This window comes from Vombatus ursinus, unplaced genomic scaffold (genome assembly GCF_900497805.2).
Source record: "Vombatus ursinus unplaced genomic scaffold, bare-nosed wombat genome assembly UNPS02014803.1, whole genome shotgun sequence".
NCBI classification, from domain to species: Eukaryota; Metazoa; Chordata; class Mammalia; order Diprotodontia; family Vombatidae; genus Vombatus; species Vombatus ursinus.
In genome coordinates, this window is record NW_020954581.1 from 522,887 (window position 1) to 548,565 (window position 25,679).

Below are 25,679 nucleotides of genomic sequence, written 5' to 3' on the forward strand. Positions count from 1 at the left end.
TTCTGACGATCTCTGACGTCCCATTCAGCTCGAAGTCCCATGTAAGTTACAGTTACTTTTCAACAGCACCTCGCAAATCATTCCAGCGTTCCCTTGGGAATCCGTTTGTGTTGTTCCTAATTTAACTAAGATACTAAAGTCAGAAAGCAGAAGAAGTTTAAAGAAGAAAGGAATAAAAATCTATTATATAACCCTGGGGCTGAATCAGTTTGTTTTGGATCCTAGCAATTAAATTAAACATATTAAATTAGGGCTTATTATCGTGTTATTAGTTTCTGAGAAGTGGATAGAGAGCTAGCTTCATTAATGAGTTTAGAACGTGAAGCAGAGTTTTATTGGAGTTAAGGGAGAAAACAAAATTATCTTAAAACGCTTCACAAAAAGGCTAATTTGCTAAAATAGTCAGCCACACTACCCTGCTGTAAATTTGCCATGAGATCAATGTCCTAGTTTGATGAGATTGGATTTTGTTTCATTTGATGAGCCTTATTCCTTTAGCATGTAGAAGAGTGTTAGCTGTGTGTGACCCTCCTAGGTATCCCAGAATTGGGGAAAAGTCTCTACTCACCTAACTGAGCATAAACTCTTCTCCTTTGGGGGCGCCCTTAGTGTGTAGTTCCTGGGTCGGAGAATGTCTGCTACTCACTCTGCCCCAGCATCGCCAACCCAGTCACCCCACTTTTGTTCTCTTTATTTAGTTGATTCAGTTGTATCTGAGTCTTCATAACCCCATTTGGGATTTTCTTGGCAAAGATACTGTAGTGGTCTGCCATTTCCTTCCCCAGTTTGTTTTACAGATGAGGAAACTGAGGCAAACAGAGTTAAGTGACTTGCCCAGGATCACATAGCTAGTAAGTGTCTGAGGCCAGATTGAATTCAGGTCCTCCTGACTCAAGGGCTATCTCTCTATCCACTATGCCATCTAGCTGCCCCATGTGCCCTAATACACAGGTAATAAAGAGCACTATGGTAAGGCTACTGTAAGCCTCATAAAGCAGAAACTGGATTTTTTAAAACTGAATTTAGCCAACAAGCTTTTGTTAAGTGCTTTCTGTTTTTCTGGCACTGAACTGGGGAATATAAAGAAAGTCCAGAACATAATCTCTGCACTCAAGCACATGTACCCCTGCATATTTTCAAATGAGGTTATATCCCAACTAGATATGTGACCTTGGGTAAATCACTTCAGCCTCAATTTCCTCGTTTATAAAATAGGAATGATAATACCTATATTATCTTCTTCAAAGGGTTGTTGTGAGTAAAGTGTTTTATAAACTCTGAAGAATGATAAAAATGTGAATTATTATTATCATTAATAATAATTATTTTGGATTTAATTGACAAAACTTTGCAAGGTACCAGGTCTCTATATTGTTCATAGGATCATAGATTTAAAACAGGAAGGACCTTGGAAGGCATCTAGTAAGAAAGCTGAGTCCCAGAATGGAGAAAGGACTTCACCCAAGTCAACCAGTCATAGATAGCAGAGCTGGGGTTTGAACCCAGGACTTTCATCTCCACTTCAGTATTTGGCTTCCCTTAATACTATGTCACTATGGGAACCATATTTTGTTTCTGTTAATTCAGCATAGTATCATGAGATCCAAGAAATTAGAAGCACATTATTGACTGTTATATTTTGGTTTTGGAGAGGATTATAGAATAATAGGATAAGATTACATTTTATGGTTCAGTGGCCATGTGTCTGGTAACTATGATGATTAATGAGTAGGTAGCATCATGTTTTCAGATAAGAAAGTCACAATTTATAAATACCACTAGTATAAGGTGTCTTCAAAGATGCAAAAACTGAAAAGTTTTTAAATTAATGGTAAGAATAAAAGGAAAATAACCTAAGGTAATGATTGTTAGGCAGCTAGGTGGCCCCAGTGGCTAGTGTGTTGGGTCTGGAGTAAGGAAGACCTGAGGCCAAATGTGGCCTGAGACACTTTAGTAGCTATGAAGTCCTGGGCAAGTCACTTAACCTCTGTTTGCCTTGTTTTCCTCAACTGTAAAACATGGGTAATAATAGCAGCTACCTCCCAGGGTTGTTTTGAGGATCCAATAAGATAATATTGGTAAAGCATTTAACACAGTGGCTGGTACATAAAAGGGGATTAATAAATGCTTGTTACCTACTAATTACCACTTTAATTCCCTATTTCTCCATAAATGAGGCTAGATTAAAAGCATCATGGACATCAGAGATGAGTTGAGAGAATGAAAAGCAAAAGTGTTTTCATGCTCGAGTGAAACATTCCTTTCTTAGTGAGACATAAAAAGGTCCAATAAAAGTGTAACAAGATTTGTTTAAGAGAATGGGTTCCCAAGTAATATCCAGGTGTTCTTGAGAGTGTGCTTACACAGGTGTTGTAATTGTCAGGCCCCAGAATGATTTGCCATGTTCTTTGCTTGGTATCTTTAATATGTTGTCTTGGGAAAAGGCTTCTAGGAAAAAGTAAACAGTGAATACAGAAGTAGAGAGGCATGCTAGGCTATTGTCCTAATGGCAAAGAGGAAGAATATTTCAAGGAAAAGAGATTTTAACAGTAAACTACTTTTCACAAAAACAAATAGGTTTAGGTTTGATGATGAAAGATGGGCCTAGGTTATATTTCTTAATTTTTTTTAAACTTTGATATTTTCCAATTATTTTCCCTCCCCTATCTATGCCCCATAATACCCTCTCATAACAAAGAAATATAGCAAAACAAAAGGAATTGACACATTGACTATGTCTTACAGCATAGGTCTCCTTCCTCACCCATAGTCCAAGACTGGTGCTTTCTAATAGTTTAGAAATTTCCATGGGGACAAAGGATTAGACTTCTGTATCCACGGGAAAGAACCATGAGCCAAGGATGGCAGTAAATGAGAGGAAGTTGCAAAGAAGTATATTTTGGCTCTAGGAAAGGGAAAATATCCTAAACAGTCAAGCTGTCCCCAAATAGAAATGGTGCCTCAAAGGGTAGTGAATTCTCCATTACTGAAGGTGTCTTCAAGTAAAGGCTGGATGACTGTTTCTTGAGAGTAATTTGGGGAGGGGATAGACATAAGGAGTTCATCATTCTGGGAGAGATTGGATCTAGATCAGAGTAAGTCCAAACCAGATTAAATTGTAATTGGGAAATATTTAACAAAATAAATAAAAATACAATAGAAATAGATAATGTTAATCTGTGATTTCCTAAAGAATTATGCAGCCTACAAGGATCCTTATGTATGGTTTAGTGACCCCCATTTCTATTTAAGTTTGACACCACTGATCTAGGTGACCAAAAAGATCTCTTCAATCTCTTTTTAATTTCTTATTCCAAACTTTACAAACACCAAATTAAATAACATTTCCGTATATAAAGGAAAACAGAAAAAGATTGCACATGAAACCATGAATCTCCATTCTGTACAACTTTCCTTTAAATTACTTTAATTATAATAAATTCAGTGTGTAAGTTTCTAAGATAGACTGCTTATCTGTCTTTCTTTCTGGACTTTCTTCTGCTCTTCATACTTGAAAAATGTTTCAGTGACCATCTTTTCTTTCATCTTTTTTGTCTATTTTTTGGCAACCCTATTTACCCCTTCTTCCTGCCCACTGGAAAAAAAAAAAAGGAAAACAAAAACAAAATCTCTGTAGCAAATACATATAGTTAAGAAAAGCAAATCCCTCCATTGGCCACATCCAAAAATGTACATCTCATTTTGTACCTTGAATCCATCATTTCTCCATCAGGAAGTAGATAGCATGCTTCCTTATCGGTCCTCTGGATTAATGAGAATTCAGTCACCTTTCAAAGTTGCTTTTAAAATGTTGATGTTACAATAAAATTTGTTCTTCTTTTGGTCACTCCCTTTCCATCATGATAGGCCAAGATTAAATTATATGGCAGTGAATACTGCCTGAGAAATGAAAATATCACAAGCTAAAGATATTGGGTAGTGACAGCAGCCCAACTGTTCAGTCATTTTTAGTCATGTCTGACTCTTCATGACCCCATTTGGGGTTTTGTTGGCAAAGATGCTGGAGTGGTTCACCATTTCCTTCTCCAGCTCATTTTATAAATGAGGAAACTGAGGCAATCAGGGTGAAGTTACTTGACAAAAGTCACATAGCCAGTAAATATCTCAGGGAAGATTTGAACTCAGGCAAATGAGTCCTCCTGACTCAAGGCCCAGTGTTCTATCCACTGCGTCACCAAGCTGTCCTCAGTGACAGCAGCATTCATAAAAAAAAAAATTAGTGAATAGAATGAGATTGCTGATTTTAAACATAGATGTATATATTAAATACTGATTTAACCAATGCTGTACATTTTACAAATGTTATTACAAATACAGAAAGAATTCTGTAAAAGTATATTCAAAAACCCTGGTTTGAGTCTAACATCCCTCCCACACTTAGAGTTGTTCCACTAAAGATGTCCCCTTGTCATCACAGGGCACCAACTACAGAATGTGACTTCTTCAGAAGTCAACTTCAAATAAAAATAAACCCAAATTAGTGCTCAGATTTTGTGTCTCTTTTGCTCATCTTCCATTCAGTACATTAACATAATGAATTAATTTTTAGTGATATGTTGACCACATGTGTTTCCAAAGTTGCTCTAACTGGAACATGACATCTGTTCTTTTATAAACTTAAGTGTTACTGGGAAAACATTTTTTTGAGAATAATGAAACCTATTCTTTTGAAATTCACTAATGACATGTTTTCTAAATATTTACATGTGTTCTGAAGTACTAGATTAATATACTAATCTCTCCTATAGTTTAGAATTTAGTGAATTTTTCTTCCTTAATCCTTTAGGAAAATTTTTAAAGGAATTTCATTCAAGTTACATTTGTCACTCAAATAAGGTCTTTGCTTTTGAAATCTATTCTATTTGTGAATCTTCACTTTTTTCATGAACTTGATAACACAGCCTTATTGGGAGCACCACTACCTTGGTCGGGGGAGAGAAGGTTCATTGAATTTTTAGCTCTCATAGTCCTTTGGACTTTGGGAAAAGCTATGAAGTAAAATCTGGATTTTATTTTACTCATAACCACAGCCAGCTCATATTTAAAAGAGAATTTTTTAATAAATATGAGACCATTTCATTACCTCCTTCACTGTTTGAGAGTAGCTGGGGAAATAAAAGATCTATATGGCTGGTTCTTTCTCCCCTTGTGACCATATGTAGGTAGGAAGAAAGAACCAAAGGCTGTTAGGGTGACGTCCGGGGAGAAGAGAGATGAATGAAAGGGGAAGACATTGAAGATGGTCCTATCCAGTCATATTTAATGGCAAATACTTTATCATTATGGATAGATAAATTTTACTTTATCATTATGGATAGATAAACTTTCCAGTGGGACAGTCAAATTTCCAACAATTCATTTTCATCTTGATCATATAGGGAAACTTTTCTTCCCTATATAAGTGCTACCAAGACCAATATCATAGGGTAAGACCATTTGACTAGGCCTGAGATTTCTGAGTTCAGCTCTGCCAGAGACCAGATGTGTTACCTTGGGCATGTTATTTAATCTCTCACAGCCTCAATTTCTTTATCTGCCCAATGGCAATAATTCTTCTAAGTATACAATTAATGAGATGATGCACTTTGGAAAGTACTTTATAAACTTTAAAGCACTACAGAAATTTAAATGTAAAGTATTTATTACAATATGCTTATGTTTCTCTGGGATGTTAGTTAACAAGGCACAGAGTGATCAAACTGATCAAATTAAGACGGGGAAATTTTTGGCTAAACATAAAGGTGATAAAACACTCAACAGAACACAGTTGATTACAAACTAATGGTAAATAGGCAGTGTACCACTAGGACCAAAAAGGGAATATGGTATTAGAATACTTAAATATTAATATGGAATTTTAAATTCAAATGTCACCTAAGTCAGCAGTGACTGTTACCTTTTAACTGGTTATTTGATATTTATGTGTATTTATAACCTGTTGTTTTTCTTCACTGGGGAGAAAAACAAGAAATCGACAAAATAAACTAGGAAAGTCTTGGTTTAGAAGTAGTAAAGAATTTCCTAGCAGAAAAAGTTGCTAAACATTGTAAACAAATTTTTGAGAAAGATCTTGCAACTTATTTTCAGAGGTCAATTCAGTTCAATTCATTGAGCACCATCTTCCTGAGTTGAAATCCGACCTCTTACTAGCTATGTGACTCTGGGCTAGTAACTTAACCCTATTTGCCTCAGTTTCTGTATCTATAAAATGAGGTGGAGAAGAAAATGGCAAACCACTCCTGTATCTTTGCCAAAAAAATCCCTAATGGGGTCATGAAGAGTCCCTCGAAAATTTCAGTGCAAAGGGTCATATTTACTTGGGTTTGATCTGAGACTGCTATGTTTTTAAAGGAAAATCCCAATTTTTCTTACTTGTAAATACTCAGTTGGGACTATCCCAAAACAAGTTAAAAACTGTAATGAATTTTTTTGGCTTGATATTTTGTACAAAGGTAAAGCCTTAACAATGGGCATGCTTTAAGTATGCTCCCATACTGTTACCATCAATTCACAATGTGATTGCCTGTGGGATATCGGTTTAGTTCTGTTATTCTTATTCACCACCCTGTTCTCTCATACAAAGAAACCTATGACTTCCTCAGTGGGAGAGGTTGGTCATGTCTCAAGTTTAAACAAGCAGCCTCTCTAATGAATGAATGTTGCTGCCATCTCAGGAGCAGAGCTCCCCCTGCCTCTCCCCACCTTGGCTCTGGGTGGTGAACAGAAAGCTACTTCCTCCTCTGGGAGGGAGACTTTGAGGACAACAAAAAGCATGCTCTATAATGGAAACTACCACGTAGAATTATGTTTAATTGCAAATATTCTGTTATCAACACTAGCTCACTTTATAACCCTGGAGCTTGATGTGATCCTAGTAATAACAGATTTCCTGGACCAATTATGTGCACAAGCTCCTCCCCAAGGTGACTGGGTAATACAGCATCATTGTATTAAATCTTAGATTGGCTGACCTTTTGGGGGATGTCATCTCGTTAAGTAGGGAGGCTGTGGATTTAAGAAGTGTTGAACTACCTACTATCCATCCATGTATCTCTTGGAATCATTTTGTCATGTTAAAATAATGATGATGTACCTTATTGGATAACAAATGATTAGTTTGATGTTTAAACAATAGTGCCTTTAGTAAATTACTTTACAATCAAAAAAAAGAGTCTAACAGGACTGAACAACAACAAACAATATTGAGTACCTATTAAGTGCCTACTATGTGCAGCAAACAAGACATCATTGTAGATAGAATGAGAAGTAAAGCCAGGAAGATTGGGGTTTAAGACCCACCCCTGCCTTCAACAGGCTGTATGACCCAGCAAAAATTACTTAACTTCTCAGTGCTCTCTGTAACTCTCTAAAATTTTAAGTCAAAGGCATGGTGCCAACCTGCATTAGTAAAGGGATTTTCCCTCACCAATGAACTAATAAGTCCAGTCTCTGACCTATTATGTCCAAGTCACTGTGCCAGTCACTAAGCATACAATGAGAAAAACTAAATCTCTGTCCTGTTTTTGTTTTGTTTTGGTTTTTTTTAGCAATTTGGGATGGCTTATATGTAATTCCCTCTTTAAATTAGAAGAGTTAGACTTGAGATTTTTCCAGCGTTCTGTTCAATTCTGTAATGATATTAACAAAGCAAAACTAACTTAATCTTCTGATCTTCTCCTAGTGATGTTGGGAGATTTTTTTACTGTACTTTGAGATTAAAAAGTTTAATCAACATTTTAACAGATGAAGCTAGACACAAAGCAGGGAAAAGCATGATGTAGGTCCACTGTGTAAGGAACCAATGGAGATGAATCCCAAAGTATCCTCCAATTATAGTTTTATATGAAGTATATGTGTAGTAAGATTTATATTTAACTTTTATCTTTGGTAATAAGGGATAGGAATAAATGAAAAACAACCATAAGTCAGGAACCTTATTTTGACCATGAGTTTATCCACTTTATCAAAGCTCCTACAAAGTAACTACATTGACTGTCAAATTTTACCCCTTGTACTTCTCCCCATGTTTTAATGGACATTCTAATAAGCAGCAAAATAGGAAAGAGAAACAGACAGACACAAAGACACAGCGATAGAGACACAGACAAAGAAAAAGAAGGGAAGGGAAGGGAAGGGAAGACAAGACGACAAGACAAGACAACACAAGACAGGAGAGAAATAGACAAATGGGGGAGACAGAGAAAGGAGGGAGACAGAGATGGAAAGAAAAGATGAGGGAGACAGAGAAAAGAGAGACAGACAGACAGACAGAGATGGAGAGAGAAGAGAGACAGAGACAGAGGAGGGGGAAAAGAGAGAGAGAGAGAGAGAGAGAGAGGGAGGGAGGGAGTGAGAGAGAGAAGATTTAAAAAAGAGCCCAAATATTTGACAATATCTTCAGCTACTGAATAATCATAAGTTGATTCTACATTTTTTCACAGAATCACATAGAGTTGAAGGAACCTTAGAGTTCAACTAGTTCAACCTTTTCTTGAATACAGAAATCCCTATTTTGACAAACTCAAGAAAGAGTCACCTACCCTGTTCATAAAAACCTCCAATGAATAGGGTGCTTCTGAGGCAACACATTAAATTTTTTGATCGCTCTGTTAGGAAGTTTTTCCTGACATCAAGCCTGTTTGCCTCTTTGTAACTCCTATCAATTGTTACTTGTTTTTTTCATGTCACGTATTCAAATCCACCCAACAAGTATTTATTGAGCTCCTGGTATTTGCCCAACATTGTGTTAGCTAATACATAAGAGAAGTAAAAAGCAAAATCCCTGTTATCCAAGACAATGATCTCATTGAGGAGACAGGACTTACATACATAAAACAGAAAAAAAAAAAAACTGGGACCAAGAAAGTCAGACAGAGGAAGATCTTGCTAAGGGAAAGGATGCCAGAAGCTCCAAAGGGGAATCTCTTAAGGAAAAAAAGAAGAGAGAAAAAAAGACAGTAAATAAACATAGAGTTGTTGGGCTGCACATGGCCTTCAAGAAGGTATGCACCTCCATGTGGCCCCTACAGGGAACCCCATTCTCCTAGGAATTAGAGCCAGATGGAGATTAAGAGAAAGAAAGAAGGTTCCCCTGTGAAAGAGAAGATAAGAATTCAGAGCCTCAATGAAAAAGATGGGAGAGGAGATGAAGATACTCAGCCCCACTAAGTTCTACAAAGAGACCTGCAGTTTGCCATCTGTGACTGGTCAAAATGTGAAGAGAAACTGGCATTGTAGGGAACCATTTGTATTTAGTAATAACCCAGTCTTAGCACTTTTTGGTACCTGTTACAAGAGGGAAAAGCAGAGAACAACAGGGCCACATGTACTTATGTTTGGATTTATAAGACATTTAACAAAATCTCTCCTGATATCCTCATTGACAAGATATAGAGGTATAACAATAACGTATTTATATATAACTTTAAGATATGCAAAGAACTTTGCACTGAGGAATTCTCCAAGGTAAGTGTGTAAATATTATCTTCTTTTGACAAATGAGAAACTGAGGCTAAGATAAGTTTACCAGTGTATCTATTGTGACCAAGGAAATAAATCTGATAAAGTCTCTCCTATTATCCTTCAGGAAAGATCAACAGTTGTGTACTAGATGATAACACAGGTGAATTTGGAGTTAGCTCAATGGCAATCTCCAAAGAGTCGTCATCAATGGTTCAATGTGAACTTGGAAGGATGTCTTTATTGGGCCACAAGGATCTGTATTTAACATTTTTATCAAAGACTTGAATGAAGACATCACATATTTATCAAATTTCCACATGATTTGAACCTGAGAAGGAAAGATAACACATGAGATAATAAAATCAACATCCAAAAAGATCTCAAAGGTTGAACTGAATCTAAGAAAATGAAAATAGGGACAAATTTCAAGTCTTATATTGGGGTTCAAAAAATCTTTATATGTACAGAATGGAAAGGGTTATCTAGATAGCAGTTCATCTGAGAAAGATATGAGAGTTTTAAGGAGTCGCCAACTCAATATGTATTATAATATTTAAAAAAGGCTAATGGTATTTTAGGCTGTATTTTAAGAGTATTGAGATCCAGAATATGTCACATGATAGTACCACTGTCTACACTATCCCAGTCAAACTGTATCTGGAGTATTGTGTTCAGTTCTAAGTACCTGCTAGATTTTAAGAGAGGATTGATAGGTTGGAAGGCCTCTAGTAAAGGTAGCTGGGATAGCAAAAAGTCTTGAGATCATGCCGTGATAGCTTGGATGACTTGAAGAAATTAGGGATAGTTAGCCTGAAGAAGAAAAGACTTGGCATTGAAAAGGAGCAACATAGGGCTATCACTTAGAAGAAGAAATAGTCTTGTACTGCCTAGCCCCCGAGCTCAGAACTAGGAACAATGGGTGTAAATTAAAGAGAGGTTCATGAAGAGAAAAAACTTTTAACAACTCGAAACCTACCATTTTGATGTAGGCTACTTCGGGCACCCCTTTGCTGGAGATTTTTCAAGCAAAATTGGATGTGCACTGCTTGGAGATGTCGTAGGGGTAATCTTCAAGGAAGACAAGTGTTGAACTACATGGATCCTTAAGACCTCTATGGTTGTGTGGTTAAGCACAAAGTAAAATCATGAGAGATCACTGTGGGAAAGTTGAGGGAAAAGGTTGACCTTCATCTAGGCCTACAAGGACTAAAGTAGGTTTGGAGAAATGAAAAGGAAGGAGATGGACATTCCACTCTTGGAGAAAGCGTATCATAGTCTCCTAGGGCAGCTAACCATTCTCTCTCTTTTAGGGAACAAAAAACACTCAAAAGAAAAACAAATTATCCTAAAATCAAAACACAATGGCAGAAATTCTTGCTACATAATTTTTAAATTATTTCACTGTTTAAATTTCATAGGAGCAGAATGCCACAGCAGCATGCTGCCTGCCAAATTTTCTAAAACTGTTCCTCCACTCCTCCATAGACTACTGATAGAAATAAATTGCTTTTTAAAATAATCTTTTTCAAAGAGTGTGACTTAAAGTATTGCCATTATGAGTTTAGAATAGACCAGTTTTATTTTAAGATGCAACGCAGACTTAATACCTCCTTCAAAAGCTTTCTACCTGGCATGTTGAGTTGAAGAAGTTCAGACAGTTGTACTGAAAAAAGAAATCTTAGCTTTCTTAAGGGTATTTGGCTATTCTTCAGTGGAAATACCCACGTTTCTTTTATGTCAAGGTGTCAGCAAGTTTTTCATTAATAACAATGGAAGGATTGCTAGGAAATACCCAGCACAGAAGCCAGATTCATTTTCCTTTATTCTTGATGTTTCTGGTTGCCGTGATTTGAGAAAATGTGGCAGTTGTGTTTAATAGGATTTTGTGGCATCTCAACCTTGTTGAAAATTAGAATTCCACATTTAATATAATTCTTCAAATATGTATTGTATGCTTTAATACAAGCTTAGCCTGTCCAGGTGAAGAGGGCTAGACTGAGGCAGGTCCAACTTGATGTTGGAAACTCCAGAGAGACCTGTTAAGAGAGAAGACAGAGGGAAAAGAAATGCATGCAGACATAAAGTGATTGGGATTCTAGGAGCATTTAGGAAAGGATTTCTTGAAGTATACACAAAGTACAATGTATGTACTGAAGTATGTACAATGTACAATGAGGGCAAGTCAATTCAATTCAACAGTCATTAAATTCTTACTATGTGGCAGGTACCATGGGGATACGAAAGCAAGAGTCCCTGCCCCCTATGAGCTTATAGTCTATTCATCGATGTGACATGTCCACAAATGAGTAAATATAGTGTAATATCTAGGGGGATCATTGAAGAGGTGGCATCTAAGCCAATTCATAAAGGAAGACAACAATTCTAAGAGGCAGAGATGAAGAGAGAGAACATTGTAGGAAGGAAGGAATGGCAAATGCACATAGAATATTAACTTTAGGGAGCAGCTAGTAGTTGTATTGGTAAATTCAGCTTTAAGGTAAAGGGCATAGAAACCTGGAATGATGCTGGGAAAACATTGAAGCCAAATTGTGGATAGACTTAAATTCCAGGCTGAGGAGTTTGTGTTTTATCATCAAGACGATGACTTATCCAAAGATTTGAGAGCCAGAAGAAGCCCATTATTTATATCATGAAGTTAACATTCTCTAGTTTCCCTTCTGCTCTGCCATGAGTAATTTAGTAGATGTGGCTATTGGAAAGCCATTCAGCCTTAACCAAGTCATCCAACTTCTCTAGGCCTTGACTTTCTTATCTGTAAAATGAAGTTGGACTAAATAATCCCCAAAGTCCTTTCTGGTTCTTCTTTATGTGTCCAGCAGCATTCTCACAGCAGCTTACAGCTGAAAATAGTTGTACCTAACTTTGATCAGTGAAAAGGAAAGGGGAAGGCTTATACAGTTCTTTTCCTATAAAAAGTTCCAGGAACTGCTATAATATCAACTCACTAGCATTGACAGCACCTCTATAATTTTAAAGGTGGGGACCAGCAAGAAGGAATAAACTGGATACTCTCCATGTTGGGGATGATGACCAGTTCTCATTAAATCACAGCCCCAAACCCAAAACGTACCTGAAGAGAGAACCACCATTAAGGGATTTACATTCTCTGCCAAGAAGATGACAAAAGATGTAAAGAATATGAATATTTTCATGAAGATTGAGAAACACAGACAGAAATATTCCACTGAGAAGAGAAGAAATTTGTATCTTATGTATTAGAATAAGAAATTATTCATTACTTTTATATAACCCTTTAAGATTCATTATTTTTATATAACCCTTTAAGATTTGCAAAGTGTTCTCCTCACAACAACCTCGTGAAGCAAGTAGTACAAGTATTTTACAATTAGAGAAACTAAGACTGTGATAGGTAAGTGGACTGGCCACCAGATGATAACAGCCCATGATCAGAGAGATAATGAGTATTTAAAGCAGGATTCAAACCCAGGGCTCCTGATTCCAAGTACAATGCCATTTCTCCTATGCCACGTTGCCCCTTCTGATAATAAGACCAATAAAAGTTTGCCATCTGAGCAGCCTTTTATGAATTTAAAGTAGTTTATTCATGTCTCTCCTATAATGTAGTACCCAAAATTAAGCATGTTGTTCCATAGAAACTCTGACCATGGTAGAATGCAGAAAGATTCTCAATGCACCAAATACCCAGGATATGTGCTGCTTGTCAGAGTCTCTAGAGAATGCAAGCTGCTGAAATTTCTCCAAACTGCAACTTGAAGATATATGCTACTTCTCTAACCCTCAGCTTGAAAATGTCTGAGAAGTCCAACCCATAACGCAAAAGCCAGCCTTGCATAGTATCATAGAATTTGATTAGTCTTCTACACAGGTAAAAACGACATTGCTGACCCAGTCGTGATTTAATTTACATAAGCATATGGGTAAGGGTTGAATTGCAATTCCTACATTGTCACGAACACAAAATATTCAGTTGGAAAACTGAGGAGGGAGTTACTTAAAATATTCTGGGAATTTTAATTGTGTGAAACTAAGAAAAACAGTGTGAAATTCATCTCTAACAGTTTCTTCCAAGTTTATTTTAATGGAGGCATATTGTCCTGAGAAGCAGTCATCTGATACAGTAATGGGACAGCTCAAATTACACTGTCATTGGCAGAAACTCACCATTAAGACAAAAATAGGCCTAAGACGCTGTGAAAAGAGAATATTGTTACTATGAAAATTGTTCCAAAAGTAAAACATTCCTGTTTTTAGTCTTTTTTTTTAAAGTCTAATTCATCCTCATAGAGAAAAACAAAAACAAACTTGGAATAGCATCAGGATTATTTTGTGCTTTCATATGTTTTATTTTATGTGCCTGACATAGGATGGTTACAAATATATACCTATTAATGTTCGCCTTCTTACTTGACAGTATTAGTACTGTTTTCCATAGGTGAAAATTTCAAAATAGAAGGGATTCATATAAGATGTTGGTGGCACCTTAGAAATACTGTACATATAAAATTTTTTACCTACTCATGAGAAATTTTGTCAAGAATGAGACTTCTTGTTTCTCAAACTCTTATCTCTGATTCAGTTAGGCTGCTCAAATTCTATGAAATTGTAGGTCATATACAAGGTAATAATAATTTGCTCCTAATGATATTTGTGTATATCAAACCCTTATGGTAGTTTTTACAATTTTCAACAGTTTGGGACTATTATTATCTGAAATTTATAGAGAAACTGTCTGTTTTAATACTGTTCCTTCAGGGCATAATAAAGTCAAAGACAGTTCCTGTAACTTTTTATTATGATTCCATTTGTACAAGCTCTTTTGAGTGATTTTAAAAATTACTTAGGAGTCTGTGCAATGTTTCTGACACAAGACCCATTTCCTAACAGAGTGTCAAAGAGTATAAGCAAACAATTTTCCAAAGAAAAAAGTCAAACTATCAATAACTGCATTAAAAAAAAAAATCTGGCTTTGCACTAGGGATTCTAAGTGTCAAAGTATATATTGATTACAATGGAGGCTCTTACCAAGTTCTTCATGGAATTTCACTACCTAAGAAGAAAAAAAAAATTCGTTACTCAAAAATAGGTAACAGGTTTACACGATTACTTGTTAAAATAGGCTATCTGCTATAACAGATTCAAAAGCATTGTGTGACTATTTTCATGGTGATTTCATTTTTACAAATGTTAATGATGAGCACTATAGTATGAGATAACCATGTCCCTTAAAATGCTATTTCATTTGCCTTTGAGTACATAAGACAAACTGTACCAAGTCTTTTATTTGATTTTCCAGGGAGAACTTATTAGACATCCTTCAAAATGACTGTATCTTCCTTTGGCTTTCTGGCCTTACAGTGAAATTTTAAAGAATGATATAAATCAGTTCCTCTAGGATTATATTCCCTTGTTGCTCATTTTCCCGGGATTTCACATTCAAAGGACTATTAATTTAATATTTATTGGTGGTCTAAAACCCTTAATACTTTCTTTCCACCTTTATCATTGTGGAAGTTAAAGGAGGCTACATTGCACTTAGGGCCATTCTTAATTTTTAAGAGTTAATCACCTGGTATCCACCTTCTTTGAATCCTTCTATTTATCTTACAGTCAAAGTGAAGATTTGGTTGTGATAGATAGATAGATAGATAGATAGATAGATAGATAGATAGATAGATAGATAGATAGATAGATAGTTTGCATCTATCTATATAGATAGAGATATTTAACTTGATAAATGAGAGAAAACACTACCATTTATAAAAACTAACTCAGAAGGAACAATTACCCCCATCTTTTTTATGAGTAATACAGTAATATTTCCCAAATTTCATCATGATTATTTTCCATAAGAGTCCCTGGATTTTAATGAGCATTCAATTAATTAGAGTACTCATCATATTTTACCATGATGTTGAGTGACACTAATATGAATTTAAATTTCTTCAGTTTAGGCTTCTCTTGGTGTTGTTTTTGCATAGGAACACACCTCACATTGAAGTTTAATCAAGTTCCACCTGTAACTACTAAAACTCCATTTTGTAAACAGGGCTCTGTTGACTTTAGTCACCTTTCTAATCATCGATTTAAGGCAGCCAGGTGGTACAGTGGAAAGAGTGTGGGATGTGGAGTGAGAAAGACCTGAGTAAAAACCTCAGACACAGACTGGTTTTTGTGACCCTAAGCAAGTCACTTGACCTCTCTGTGCCTCTGTTTCCTCACCTGCAAAATGGGGATAATCATAGCCTTTATCTCTTGGAGTTCCTGTGAGAACAAAATGAATTAAAATATGCAAAGCATTTTGCAAACCTCAAAGCACTAAATAAGTGCTACCTACATAGCCTTCACTAACGTGAAGGGAGATTACTCAACCTTGAAGTTCAAGACCAGAGAAAGCCAAAGAATATGTTTAATACCACTTTGGTTTTCTTTTCTAAAAGAGGTCATGGCACCCATAACAACATGGATGATGTGACATCTTAAAAATAGTACTGTCGGTTTGCTCCTAATTGATAGAATCGAGAGAAGCCTGAACATCCCTGGAAATCACTGATTGTTGGTTCAGTCAGACCAGTAATTCATGATGCAATGTTTTCTTGGACATCTTAGTCTATTGTACTATAACATAAGAATCTGGACTCCATTTTATTTCTCCCAAAGGGACCTATTGGTTTACCGGGAGAAGTTGGTATAACTGGAAGCTCTGGTGAAAAGGTAAGCTTTTTTATTTACTTTTGTTTATAACTACGGGTCTTAGGCTAAATTTAAAGATGATTTCATTTCCTTTAGTAAAAGGCATATTGGGTCCCATATAAAATCTATCTTACCCACATACTCTAAGAGCTTAAACTTTAATGAAACAAAGTTGTTTGTATTTCGATTTCCCTAAAGACAAGACACATTTTTTCTTCGTGAAGAAACAGACTGAAAAGAAAATATGAGATCGCTAGTCAAGCACTGAGTCTGTAAATTTTCTTTGAATCCTTTTTTATAAGGAAAACCAGCTAAAGGAGAATATAAGCTCCTTGAGGGCAAGCATTGTCTTTCTTTTTGCTTATATTTGTATTCCCAGGCATAGGGCCTGCCTGGCATATATTAAGTGCTTAATAAATACTTGTCGACTTTGAATAAAATAAGGAAGTAAAAAATCCTTCATCTTAGCAGAGCCAGTCTCCATTCCAACCTCCTTGCTCACAATAGAAGAACCAGGTAGTTTCTTCTGCATAAACCTGGCTATAGAAGTGGAAATTTTAATTTGATTAATGAGGACTGTGAGATTATTCCCCCAGAAGGGATTTTCCATGATGAGCTCCCAGACTCGAAAGATAAAATACATAACAAAATTGACTCTCCATTTGGAGTTGGCAAAAGCACCATCTGCTATTCCTTCTTTTCCTTTGATCCCAACTTTATAATGAACTCCTAACTAATAACCATGCATAAATTTCTGGCTTTTGGCTAAACTTTGACTTACTCTCCCAAAAATTGAAAGGATGGCATTCTCCTCCCTGCAAAAAAACAAAAGTCTTACAGTAGTATCCTTTGCACACAGTGAAAGGGTGACACTGAAATGAAATTAATTAGATAATATTATACTTGTTTCCAACTGCCAACAAGCTATCTCCACTTGGACACCCCACTCTCCACCATGAAACTGGTCATGTTGAAAACAGAATTAATCTTCTTTCTCTCCAAAGCTGATGTCTTTCCAAATAACTGCTCTGTTTCTGGGATTCAATGGTACCATTATTCTTCCAGTCTCCCAGAATGGAGATACTGACATCAACTTTGACCCCTTATGTCCAGTCTGTCTTCAGGTCCTGTCATTCTTTCAAAAACTGCTAAAATTCAACAGTAACCTTATCCCTCATTGCCTCATATATAATAACACCCTCTTACCTCCCAAAATTACTTTCTATATATTTTCTAATTGCTCATCGATGTCTGTATTTCCCTCCATAGAACGTTAGTTCCTTTAGGACAGAAACTGGGCTTTTTTTGTATCCCCAGCACAGTACCTGGAACATAGTAAGTACTTAATAAATGCAGGTAGAAATGAATTAAGTTAAATTATTTATTCTCCCTACATCTAGATCTTGACAGATTAATCTTCCTAAAACACTGCTTTCATCATGATAAGGACGTCTGTATTTCCAATAGGATTTGGACAAGATAGTATTTAAGGCCCCTTCGAATTAAAAGATTTTTTTCGTGATATGTCTGTCATTCTGCTGCTCAAGAATCCAGAGTTGTCCCTTATTATATGCGTCAGTTCCATATTCCTTTACTTGGATTTCAAGGCTCTCCGCAGTCTAGTAAAAACCTACATATCCAGCATTTTTCCACTGGTGTCCAAAACGTATCCACCTACTCCCCCATACAAATAAACACACACACAGAATGACAAAGTTTGAAGGAACCTCACTGGTCATCTAGTTCAAGTCACATCTGAAAAATAATCAAGATACTTGATAAGTAGTCATCTACCCTTTGCTGGAAGACATCTACAGAGGAGGAAGAGTCCTCTTCCTCATGAGGCAGCTAATTCCACTGTTTTTCTTGTTGCTCTTCAGTCATTTTCAATCATGCACAACTCTTTGTGACCTCATTTGGGGTTTCCTTGGCAAAGATACTGGAGTGGTTTGCTATTTCTTTCTCCAGATCATTTGACTGATGAAGAAACTGAGGCATGCAGGGCTAAGTGACTTGCCCAGGGTCACACAGTCAAGGCTAGATTTGATCTCTGGAAGATGAATCTTCCTGACTCCAGGCTCAGCACTCTACTGCACCACCTAGCTGCCCAATTCCTCTTTTGGTCAGGTCCAATTGTTTAAGAAGTTCTTTCCCAGGGCAGTTAGGTGGTGCAGTAGATAGAGCACTGGCCCTGGATTCAGAAGGACCTGAGTTCAAATCTGGCCTCGGACACATAACACTTACTAGCTGTGTGACCCTGGGCAAGTCACTTAATCCCTTTGCCTAGCCAAAAAAAAAAAAGTTTTTTTCTTATATCAAGCATCAATTTACCTTTTTTATTTAAACAAATTCAGCCCATTGTTTATAGTCTATCTACTGAGGCCAAAAAAAAAAATTGAATCCTATCTTACATGAAATCTCATCTAATATTTTTAAAAAAATACTATGTTGTCTCCCCACAAACCCTCTACCATATATACATCTGACTCTTCTCTGAGATAAACATCTCCAGTTTCTTCAGCCAGACCTCATGTAGTAGGAACTCAAAAGCCATCATCATCTTGATTTCCCTACCCAGACTCCCCAGTTTATCAGTGTCTTTACTAAAATATGATATCCAGGATTAATCATAATATACTAGGTGATTCCTGACCAAAGCAGAGAGCATAACTATCATAAGCTCAGATATTGAGAGCTGGAAGCAAGCTCAAAAGTCACATATTCCAACTCATTTAATTTCCGTGAAGAAATTGAGGCCCAGAGAATTTAAGTAACCTGTCCAAGGCCACATCACCCCAAGCACAGTGTTTCAAGTCCAATGCTCTTCCACCACACCATGCTCCTTCATATACTTTTGTACACTCTATGCCTTTTGAAATATTGCCTAGTATCACATTAGCAATCAACAATGTCATATAGCATTAATGACTCATATTGAGCTTATGGTCTACAAAGACTACCCCACAGATCATATTCAGAGAATCTGCCTCCCCTGTCTTGTACTTGTGAAGATGATTTTTAACTAATGTATAATTTATACTAACATATAAGACTATTATAGTTCTTATTTGATGCAGTCCACTGTCCAGATCTTTTTTTTTTATCTGACTCAGTGAATTAGCTATCCATAGCATGTTAACTATCTCTCTTAGCTTTTGATCTTTTGCCAATTTGCTAAACAAGCCTATAGCTTTATTGGAGTCATTGATAAAATAGTAAGTTTCACCTAACCAAGCAGAGACGCAGGAGGCCCTCCACCAAATATCTCATTCCACTAAACAATTAATGACTATTCTATGGATCCAGTTGTTCAACTAGTTCTGAATCCATCCCACTTTACCATCATCTACCCAATGTCATTATCATCCTCATCCATCTTTTAGAATTGTGCAAGAGACTTTATCAACTTTTCTCTAAAATCTCTATTTTACATGGAATGTCCCTATTATACTAGTTCAATAACCCAAATCCTGTGAAAAACGTGGCCATTGTGGCAAGATGTGTTGTGGATTAAACCATGCAAATTCTTTGTGATGACCATTTCCTTTTATAACTTCTTGCTAAGTGTCTCCTAAATAATTGGCCCTAGAATTTTGTCAGAAATCAAAGTCCAACTCACTGACCTCTGGCCCAAAGATTCCATTCTCTTCTCGTTTTGGAAAATCAGGACAGCATTTGCCTCTCAGAAGTCATGCAATGTCTGACCCATCTTTCAAAGATTACCAGCATTAATACCCTCTACTTGTTGCAACTGCCTCCATCTGCTAAACGTATTTTTACTTTTATGCATTTGAGCTCGATTGTCCCTCTACTTGGAATGCCTTCCCTTCTTTCTTCTTTCCGTCTAAATATGCTTCAAGGACCAGCTTGATTCCTGCTAAACTCGATTAAATTTTCACAAAATACCGATTTCTCCTTTTCTAAACTCCTATGGTATTTATAGTCAGTGACATACAACTTAACCTTATTTCGTCAAATGAAATAAGGTTAGTAAAGCCCATTGTAAGCCATGGAGCAACATATAAATTTCAACTCATTATTTTATTAATCATGATGATGATGATGATTATAGTAATAATAACAAAACTTATTTCCCAGTATTTCACCTATATAAGTTTTGTCTTTCCAACCAAGTCATAAACTCCTTGAGGACAGGTTGTCTTCAGGGTGTTTTAGGAACAGGAGAATGTCTAATATATCTTTTTGTTATGTCTTCCCTTCCCATTTTCTAATGTCAAAGATGATATTCATTTATTCGTTAAGTATTTATTAAGCTCACACTATATGTCAGGCATTGGAGATTTTCAAAAACTTTAAAAAAAAAATCTCCTGCCCTCAATGATATTACATTCTATTGAGAAGAAATAGCATGTACATATCTTAAAAGTAAATGCAAAACATACAAACAGTAGATTATAAAGTAATTTCTAGGAGACGCATACCAACAACCAGGGGAATCGGGACAGGTTTCTTTGAAGGAGGCAGCACTTAGATTGGGCTTTGAAGGAAAGGAGGGATTCTATGAGAACAAGATAAGGAAGAAGTTCATTCCAGAAATGGAGACAGCTTGTACAAAGGTCCAGAATTAAGAAATAAAAAAACATGTACAGTAAGAGCAAACAGGCAGGTTTGGTGGGAATGTAGAGTGTATGAAGGTCAGTTGTATATAATAAGCCTGGGAAGATAGAGGGAAGTCAGATTGTTAAGGGTTTTAAATCCCAAACAGAGTAATTTATAATTGATCCTAGAGCAAAGGGATCCACTGAAGTTTCTTGAGGGGGAAAATTACATAGTAAGATCTGTGTTTTGGGATTAGCAGATTGGCAACTATGTGGGAAATGAATTGGAGAAAGGGAAACTAATGCAGAAATATCCATTAAAAGACTGTTACAATAATCCAGATGAAAGGGGGCAAGCATTAAAATGGACAAACCGAGTGAGTAGAAATAAAGTATAAGACGTGAGAAAGATTATGAAGATAGAATTGGCAGTACTAGCAAGTGAATGGATGTGAGGGATCAGGGAAAGAGGACAGTCGAGGACGTCTCTGAAGGTATGAACCCAGGTGACTGGAAAGATGATGGAACCCTTAACAAAAATCAAGAAGTTAAATAAAGGGATCTGTCCGGAGGTGGGGGTGAGGGGATTATGAGTTCTTGTTCATGTCCAGTCAGAGATGACTAAAGGGCATCTGGTTAGAAATGTCTAAAAGGTAATTATTGATGCATGCCTGGCTCTCAGGACAGAAACAAAGGATGGATACAGAGATTTAAAGTCATTTGCGTAGAGATGAACCATGAGAACCATCGTGATCACCATGAGATAAAATACGAGGAAAGAAGAGAAGATGGCTCAGCATTGAGTCCTAGGTATTCCCACTCATTCAGGTTTGAGTGGGGATAGTGATCTAGCTAAGGAGATGAAAGAGTGACCAGAGAGGAATGGGAGGAACAAAAGGAAAAAGGAACCTACTCCTCCCTCTCTCCCCCCACGCACACAATAGGGTATCTGGAAGGTAGTCAACAGTATCAGCTGCTGCAGGCTGATCAAAAAGGATGAAGCCTGAAAAAAGTACACTATATTTGACAGTTAAGAGTTCATTGGTAAATTTGGAAGGCTCAGTTTTAGTTGAGTATTAAGCATGTCATATTTGGCCGGCAAATAACTAGCTGATTATTTTATTTGTTGACAGAAATAAATTTAGTGAGTAATTAAAATCACTACAAATGGAAACATTTCAAAAAAATTTAACTGTTATATTTCATCATTCTGATTTATTTATGTATGTTGGTAATGCAAATTCCTGCTCAAAGTTTATAAAAACTCAAATATATTAATAGGAATTAATATTTGCTAGTCAAATACACAGAGCTGTTAGTCTGTTTGACTTATGGTCAGTTTTTATTAGGATTGCCTCCAATTCCTAGAATGTATTCTGCAACATAACTAACTAGTAAACAAGCTAAAGGAACGGACTTCTGTACAAGGGTTACATAGATTAATTAGTAAACATTTTCAATGTACAATAAAACCCAACCTTCATGTTTTTTCCACATACCATCAAGCCTTTAGAATTCTCCACTTGTAAAGCCTTTTCATATGGTATATGGATATTTTTGTCCTGTTTACATGTGCATTACCTATAAGATCACTTCATCCCTGAACTCATACAGCAACAGATCCCTTTGTCCATGGGGCTTCTCCCTTGCATCGATTGGAGATGGAGATATCCTACCAAAAGCCCAATTTAGGGTGCCCAAGTCAGCCATACCTTTATTTCCCATCAGGCTGTGCTCTTCTTGACTTTTCCATCATGCTAAGGTACCTTCCCCAACCTACCTTCCCCTCAGTTGCTTTGCAGCTTCCGGTTAATGGGTCTTCTTTCCCTATCTGATTGTAAGCCACTTGAGGTCAGCGCCTATGTTTTGCCTTTCTTTGTATCCTCAGTGCTAAACACAATGCCTGGCAAATTGTAAGTACCTTATAAATGTTTTACTGACTGCATTTGCCTCAAGTTAATGAGAGTTTTCTTATCTAGTCCCTGAAAAAGAAATTTGAAGATGTTTTTACTATTCTAAAAGTTTACTTATTTTTTAAGACAAAGCTTCTTTATGCAGGTATCCCAAAATTCTTAGTGTAGTTTTAAGCTATAAAAGCTTAAAAATTATTTTTAGAAAAAATAGCCCACAAATTTTAAAAAGTGGGGAATTGAACAGTATTAGAGATAAAGGAACATTGCTATGGATAAGTCAAACCCCTAAATATTCTTCTTTTCTTTTTCTTTTTTAAAAGGGAGAGCGTGGAAACCCAGGCCCAGTGGGCCCACCTGGAGAAAAGGGAATTATGGTAAGCAACAGTGGCTTGCAAAGCATTTCCTTCCAGAGAGCCGATAAAATAAAGGCACTCTAGAAGCAGATGATCTTGTTTGGAATTCAAGAAAGTCCAATATATCATTTTATATAACACATTTCTATTAGCAATTTTTCCCCATTAGGGGATCTAGGGAATTCACAGGCTAGCATATAAAATTATGGAGAATATATACATCAGATGGCATAGTCAAATGTGACCAAAGGACTCTAAAAGTTTTAGGCAATAAAGAAAGCACCAAAGAGTAGTTAAAATATAAGAAAATATCAATTAGTATTCTGCTAGTGCTTGTAATTTTATGTTCCATCGTGGCCACTGTGTAAGCTACAGAGGAAGGAAAAACCTATTTTATGAAATTACCATGATGTAGGGTGGGAAACTCTCATGTAATTCTCACAAAATCACAAGGAACCTCAAAATTTGCATAGTTCAACCCGTATCTGAATAAAAAGAATTTCCTCTCCAGAATTCCCTTCAAGGGGTCATCCAGGCTCAGCCCAAAAACCCATGATAAGGAACCTACGACCTCCCAAAATGGTCCATTCCATTTTTGGAGAGATATCATTGTTAGAAGCATTTTCCCCCTTATGTTGAACTGAAATCCTCCCTGCAGTAACTTCTTCCCATTGTTTCTAGTGGCATTTAGAAGAACTCAGAGCCTACAATTAATCTTCATTTTTCTCACCCATACTAGGTAGCAATAATTGATAGCCTTTGTATCTAGGTTGCAAATTTTGAGATGATAATGTGGTTTCACAGTAAGATAAAAAAAATTAAACATTATTTTTTTTCAATTTCTGAATTTTTCTTCCTTTCAAGATCTCCTGAGAGATTTTGATCTCCTGAAAGCATCCCATGATGCTTCTAATGATGCATGTTTCAATTTCTCACAATCATTCCTTAAGGGTTTCACGTTTCTTTTGATTGCTTGATGGTCAAAAATGGATATGATAGTTCCTAAACTTGTTTGGCTGCTCTCAGCTGAAATAAAGTTTAACAGATTTAAAAGATAAGCAATGAGAACTGACCATGTCTTGATGGATTCACTGAATCTGTGTTACTATCATAAAATACAGTAATGATTTCAATACCTTGTCACATTCTTCACGGGCACATTCATGTTCACATCTTTTACTATTGTTTAGACAAGGCACCTTCTTTGAGTTTTCAGAATATTGTGTCACTGAAGTGCTTTTCTGTTTGTGACTATAAACTGTAGTATGAGATGAGGCATGTACTGTGGGATACATCCTAACAAAAAGAGCTTTCCAATATTGTGATGCTGGTAAATGTTTAACAGTCACCTATCAGGGGCAAAGGGAGATGGGATGAAATGTACCCATAACATATTTATAAATTTAATTTCCATTATTAATATTTTCTTCATTATTTTTCTTAAGTCTAATCAATCAATAAAACAATATATTGAGTCTTAATTTGTAGCATTTGCCAATTTCCAAGATATAAATGTTTACACTAAAAATTTAATAATCACCTGTCAGGAGCCAAATCCAGCACACTCCTGTTCCTCTGTAAACATGTCAATTTTACTTCTATTGACTATACCCAGGGCATCCTCTATGGCCTTCTGGACCTTGTCATGACAAAGAAACTTTGCTAAATTGTCATTTGACTGAGAGAAATAGTTTTGTGACCTACTCTAACATGTCTTCAATGTAAAGCAACTGAATCTCAACTTTGTGTAATACTTTTTATATTTTATTTCAATTACAGGGATATCCAGGACCACCTGGAGACCCAGGGCCCATAGGTCCTCTTGGATTACCTGTAAGTACAAAAGAGACTTTCTGCTTTTAAACGCATCTTTCTATTGAGAAATCACTGTGGTCTAGAGAAGCTAGCATTAGTTTTGGATTCAAATGACTTTGGTTTGAATATTGGCTCTGCAACTTCCTAACGGTGTGACCTTTAGCACAGGACTTTACATCTCTGCACCCCAGTCAGTTTCTTCATCTGTAAAATAGAGATAGCGATATCTTGTCTACCTACCTCACAACCTTACTGTGAGGCTCAAATGAGAATGTATGTGAAGTATTTTGAGAACCTTTAAGAACTGTCTAGATGTCGTTATTATTTTCATTTGTTTTTAAAATCTCATCCTTATATTGGCATAAGGTACATTTATCACATTTAGTGCAATATGAAAAAAAAAAAAACATGGCTTTAGGGATTTCCTCACCCAATACTTTTCTGATGGTCCAAATGGCAGATGAGTCTACAACCTCAGGCTAAAAGCCAAAAGCTTAAAAAATCCTACATGATTGCTGTGTATAAACAAATAGGGCCATTGAGACTATGATGCCCAAAGCAAGACTACTGCACATTCAGACATCCATTTCCAAAGTCTAAAAACATTCTCAAAACATAAAAAGATTTCAAGGAAAGTAGGGTGGATCTTTGTTTACAATGAATTTTGATTTGTAAGTATTTAAAAGAAATTAAATATTTGCTTCAAAAATAAACTTTTAAAATTTAATTTTGTTTTAAAAGTTTAAAAGTTGTATCATTTGTAGCTTCTACAAGTTTTGCAGGTAAAGAACAAAATATTTTCTAGCTTAACTGCTTACAAAACTGTGTCAGGTGTTGTGCATTTGGATGTGAAGCCATGGATT

At 36.3% G+C, this 25,679-nt stretch overlaps 1 protein-coding gene across 1 annotated transcript in view; it reads left to right on the plus strand.

Moving 5' to 3' along the window:
* COL24A1 (collagen type XXIV alpha 1 chain) overlaps window positions 1-25,679 on the plus strand; it is a 369,727-nt gene that overhangs the window by 214,519 nt on the left and 129,529 nt on the right. Inside the window, exons 26-28 of the mRNA XM_027873950.1 lie at window positions 16,144-16,197; window positions 22,969-23,022; window positions 24,781-24,834. Of these exons, the coding sequence (XP_027729751.1) occupies window positions 16,144-16,197; window positions 22,969-23,022; window positions 24,781-24,834 (162 nt within the window). The remainder of the gene's footprint in view (window positions 1-16,143; window positions 16,198-22,968; window positions 23,023-24,780; window positions 24,835-25,679) is intronic.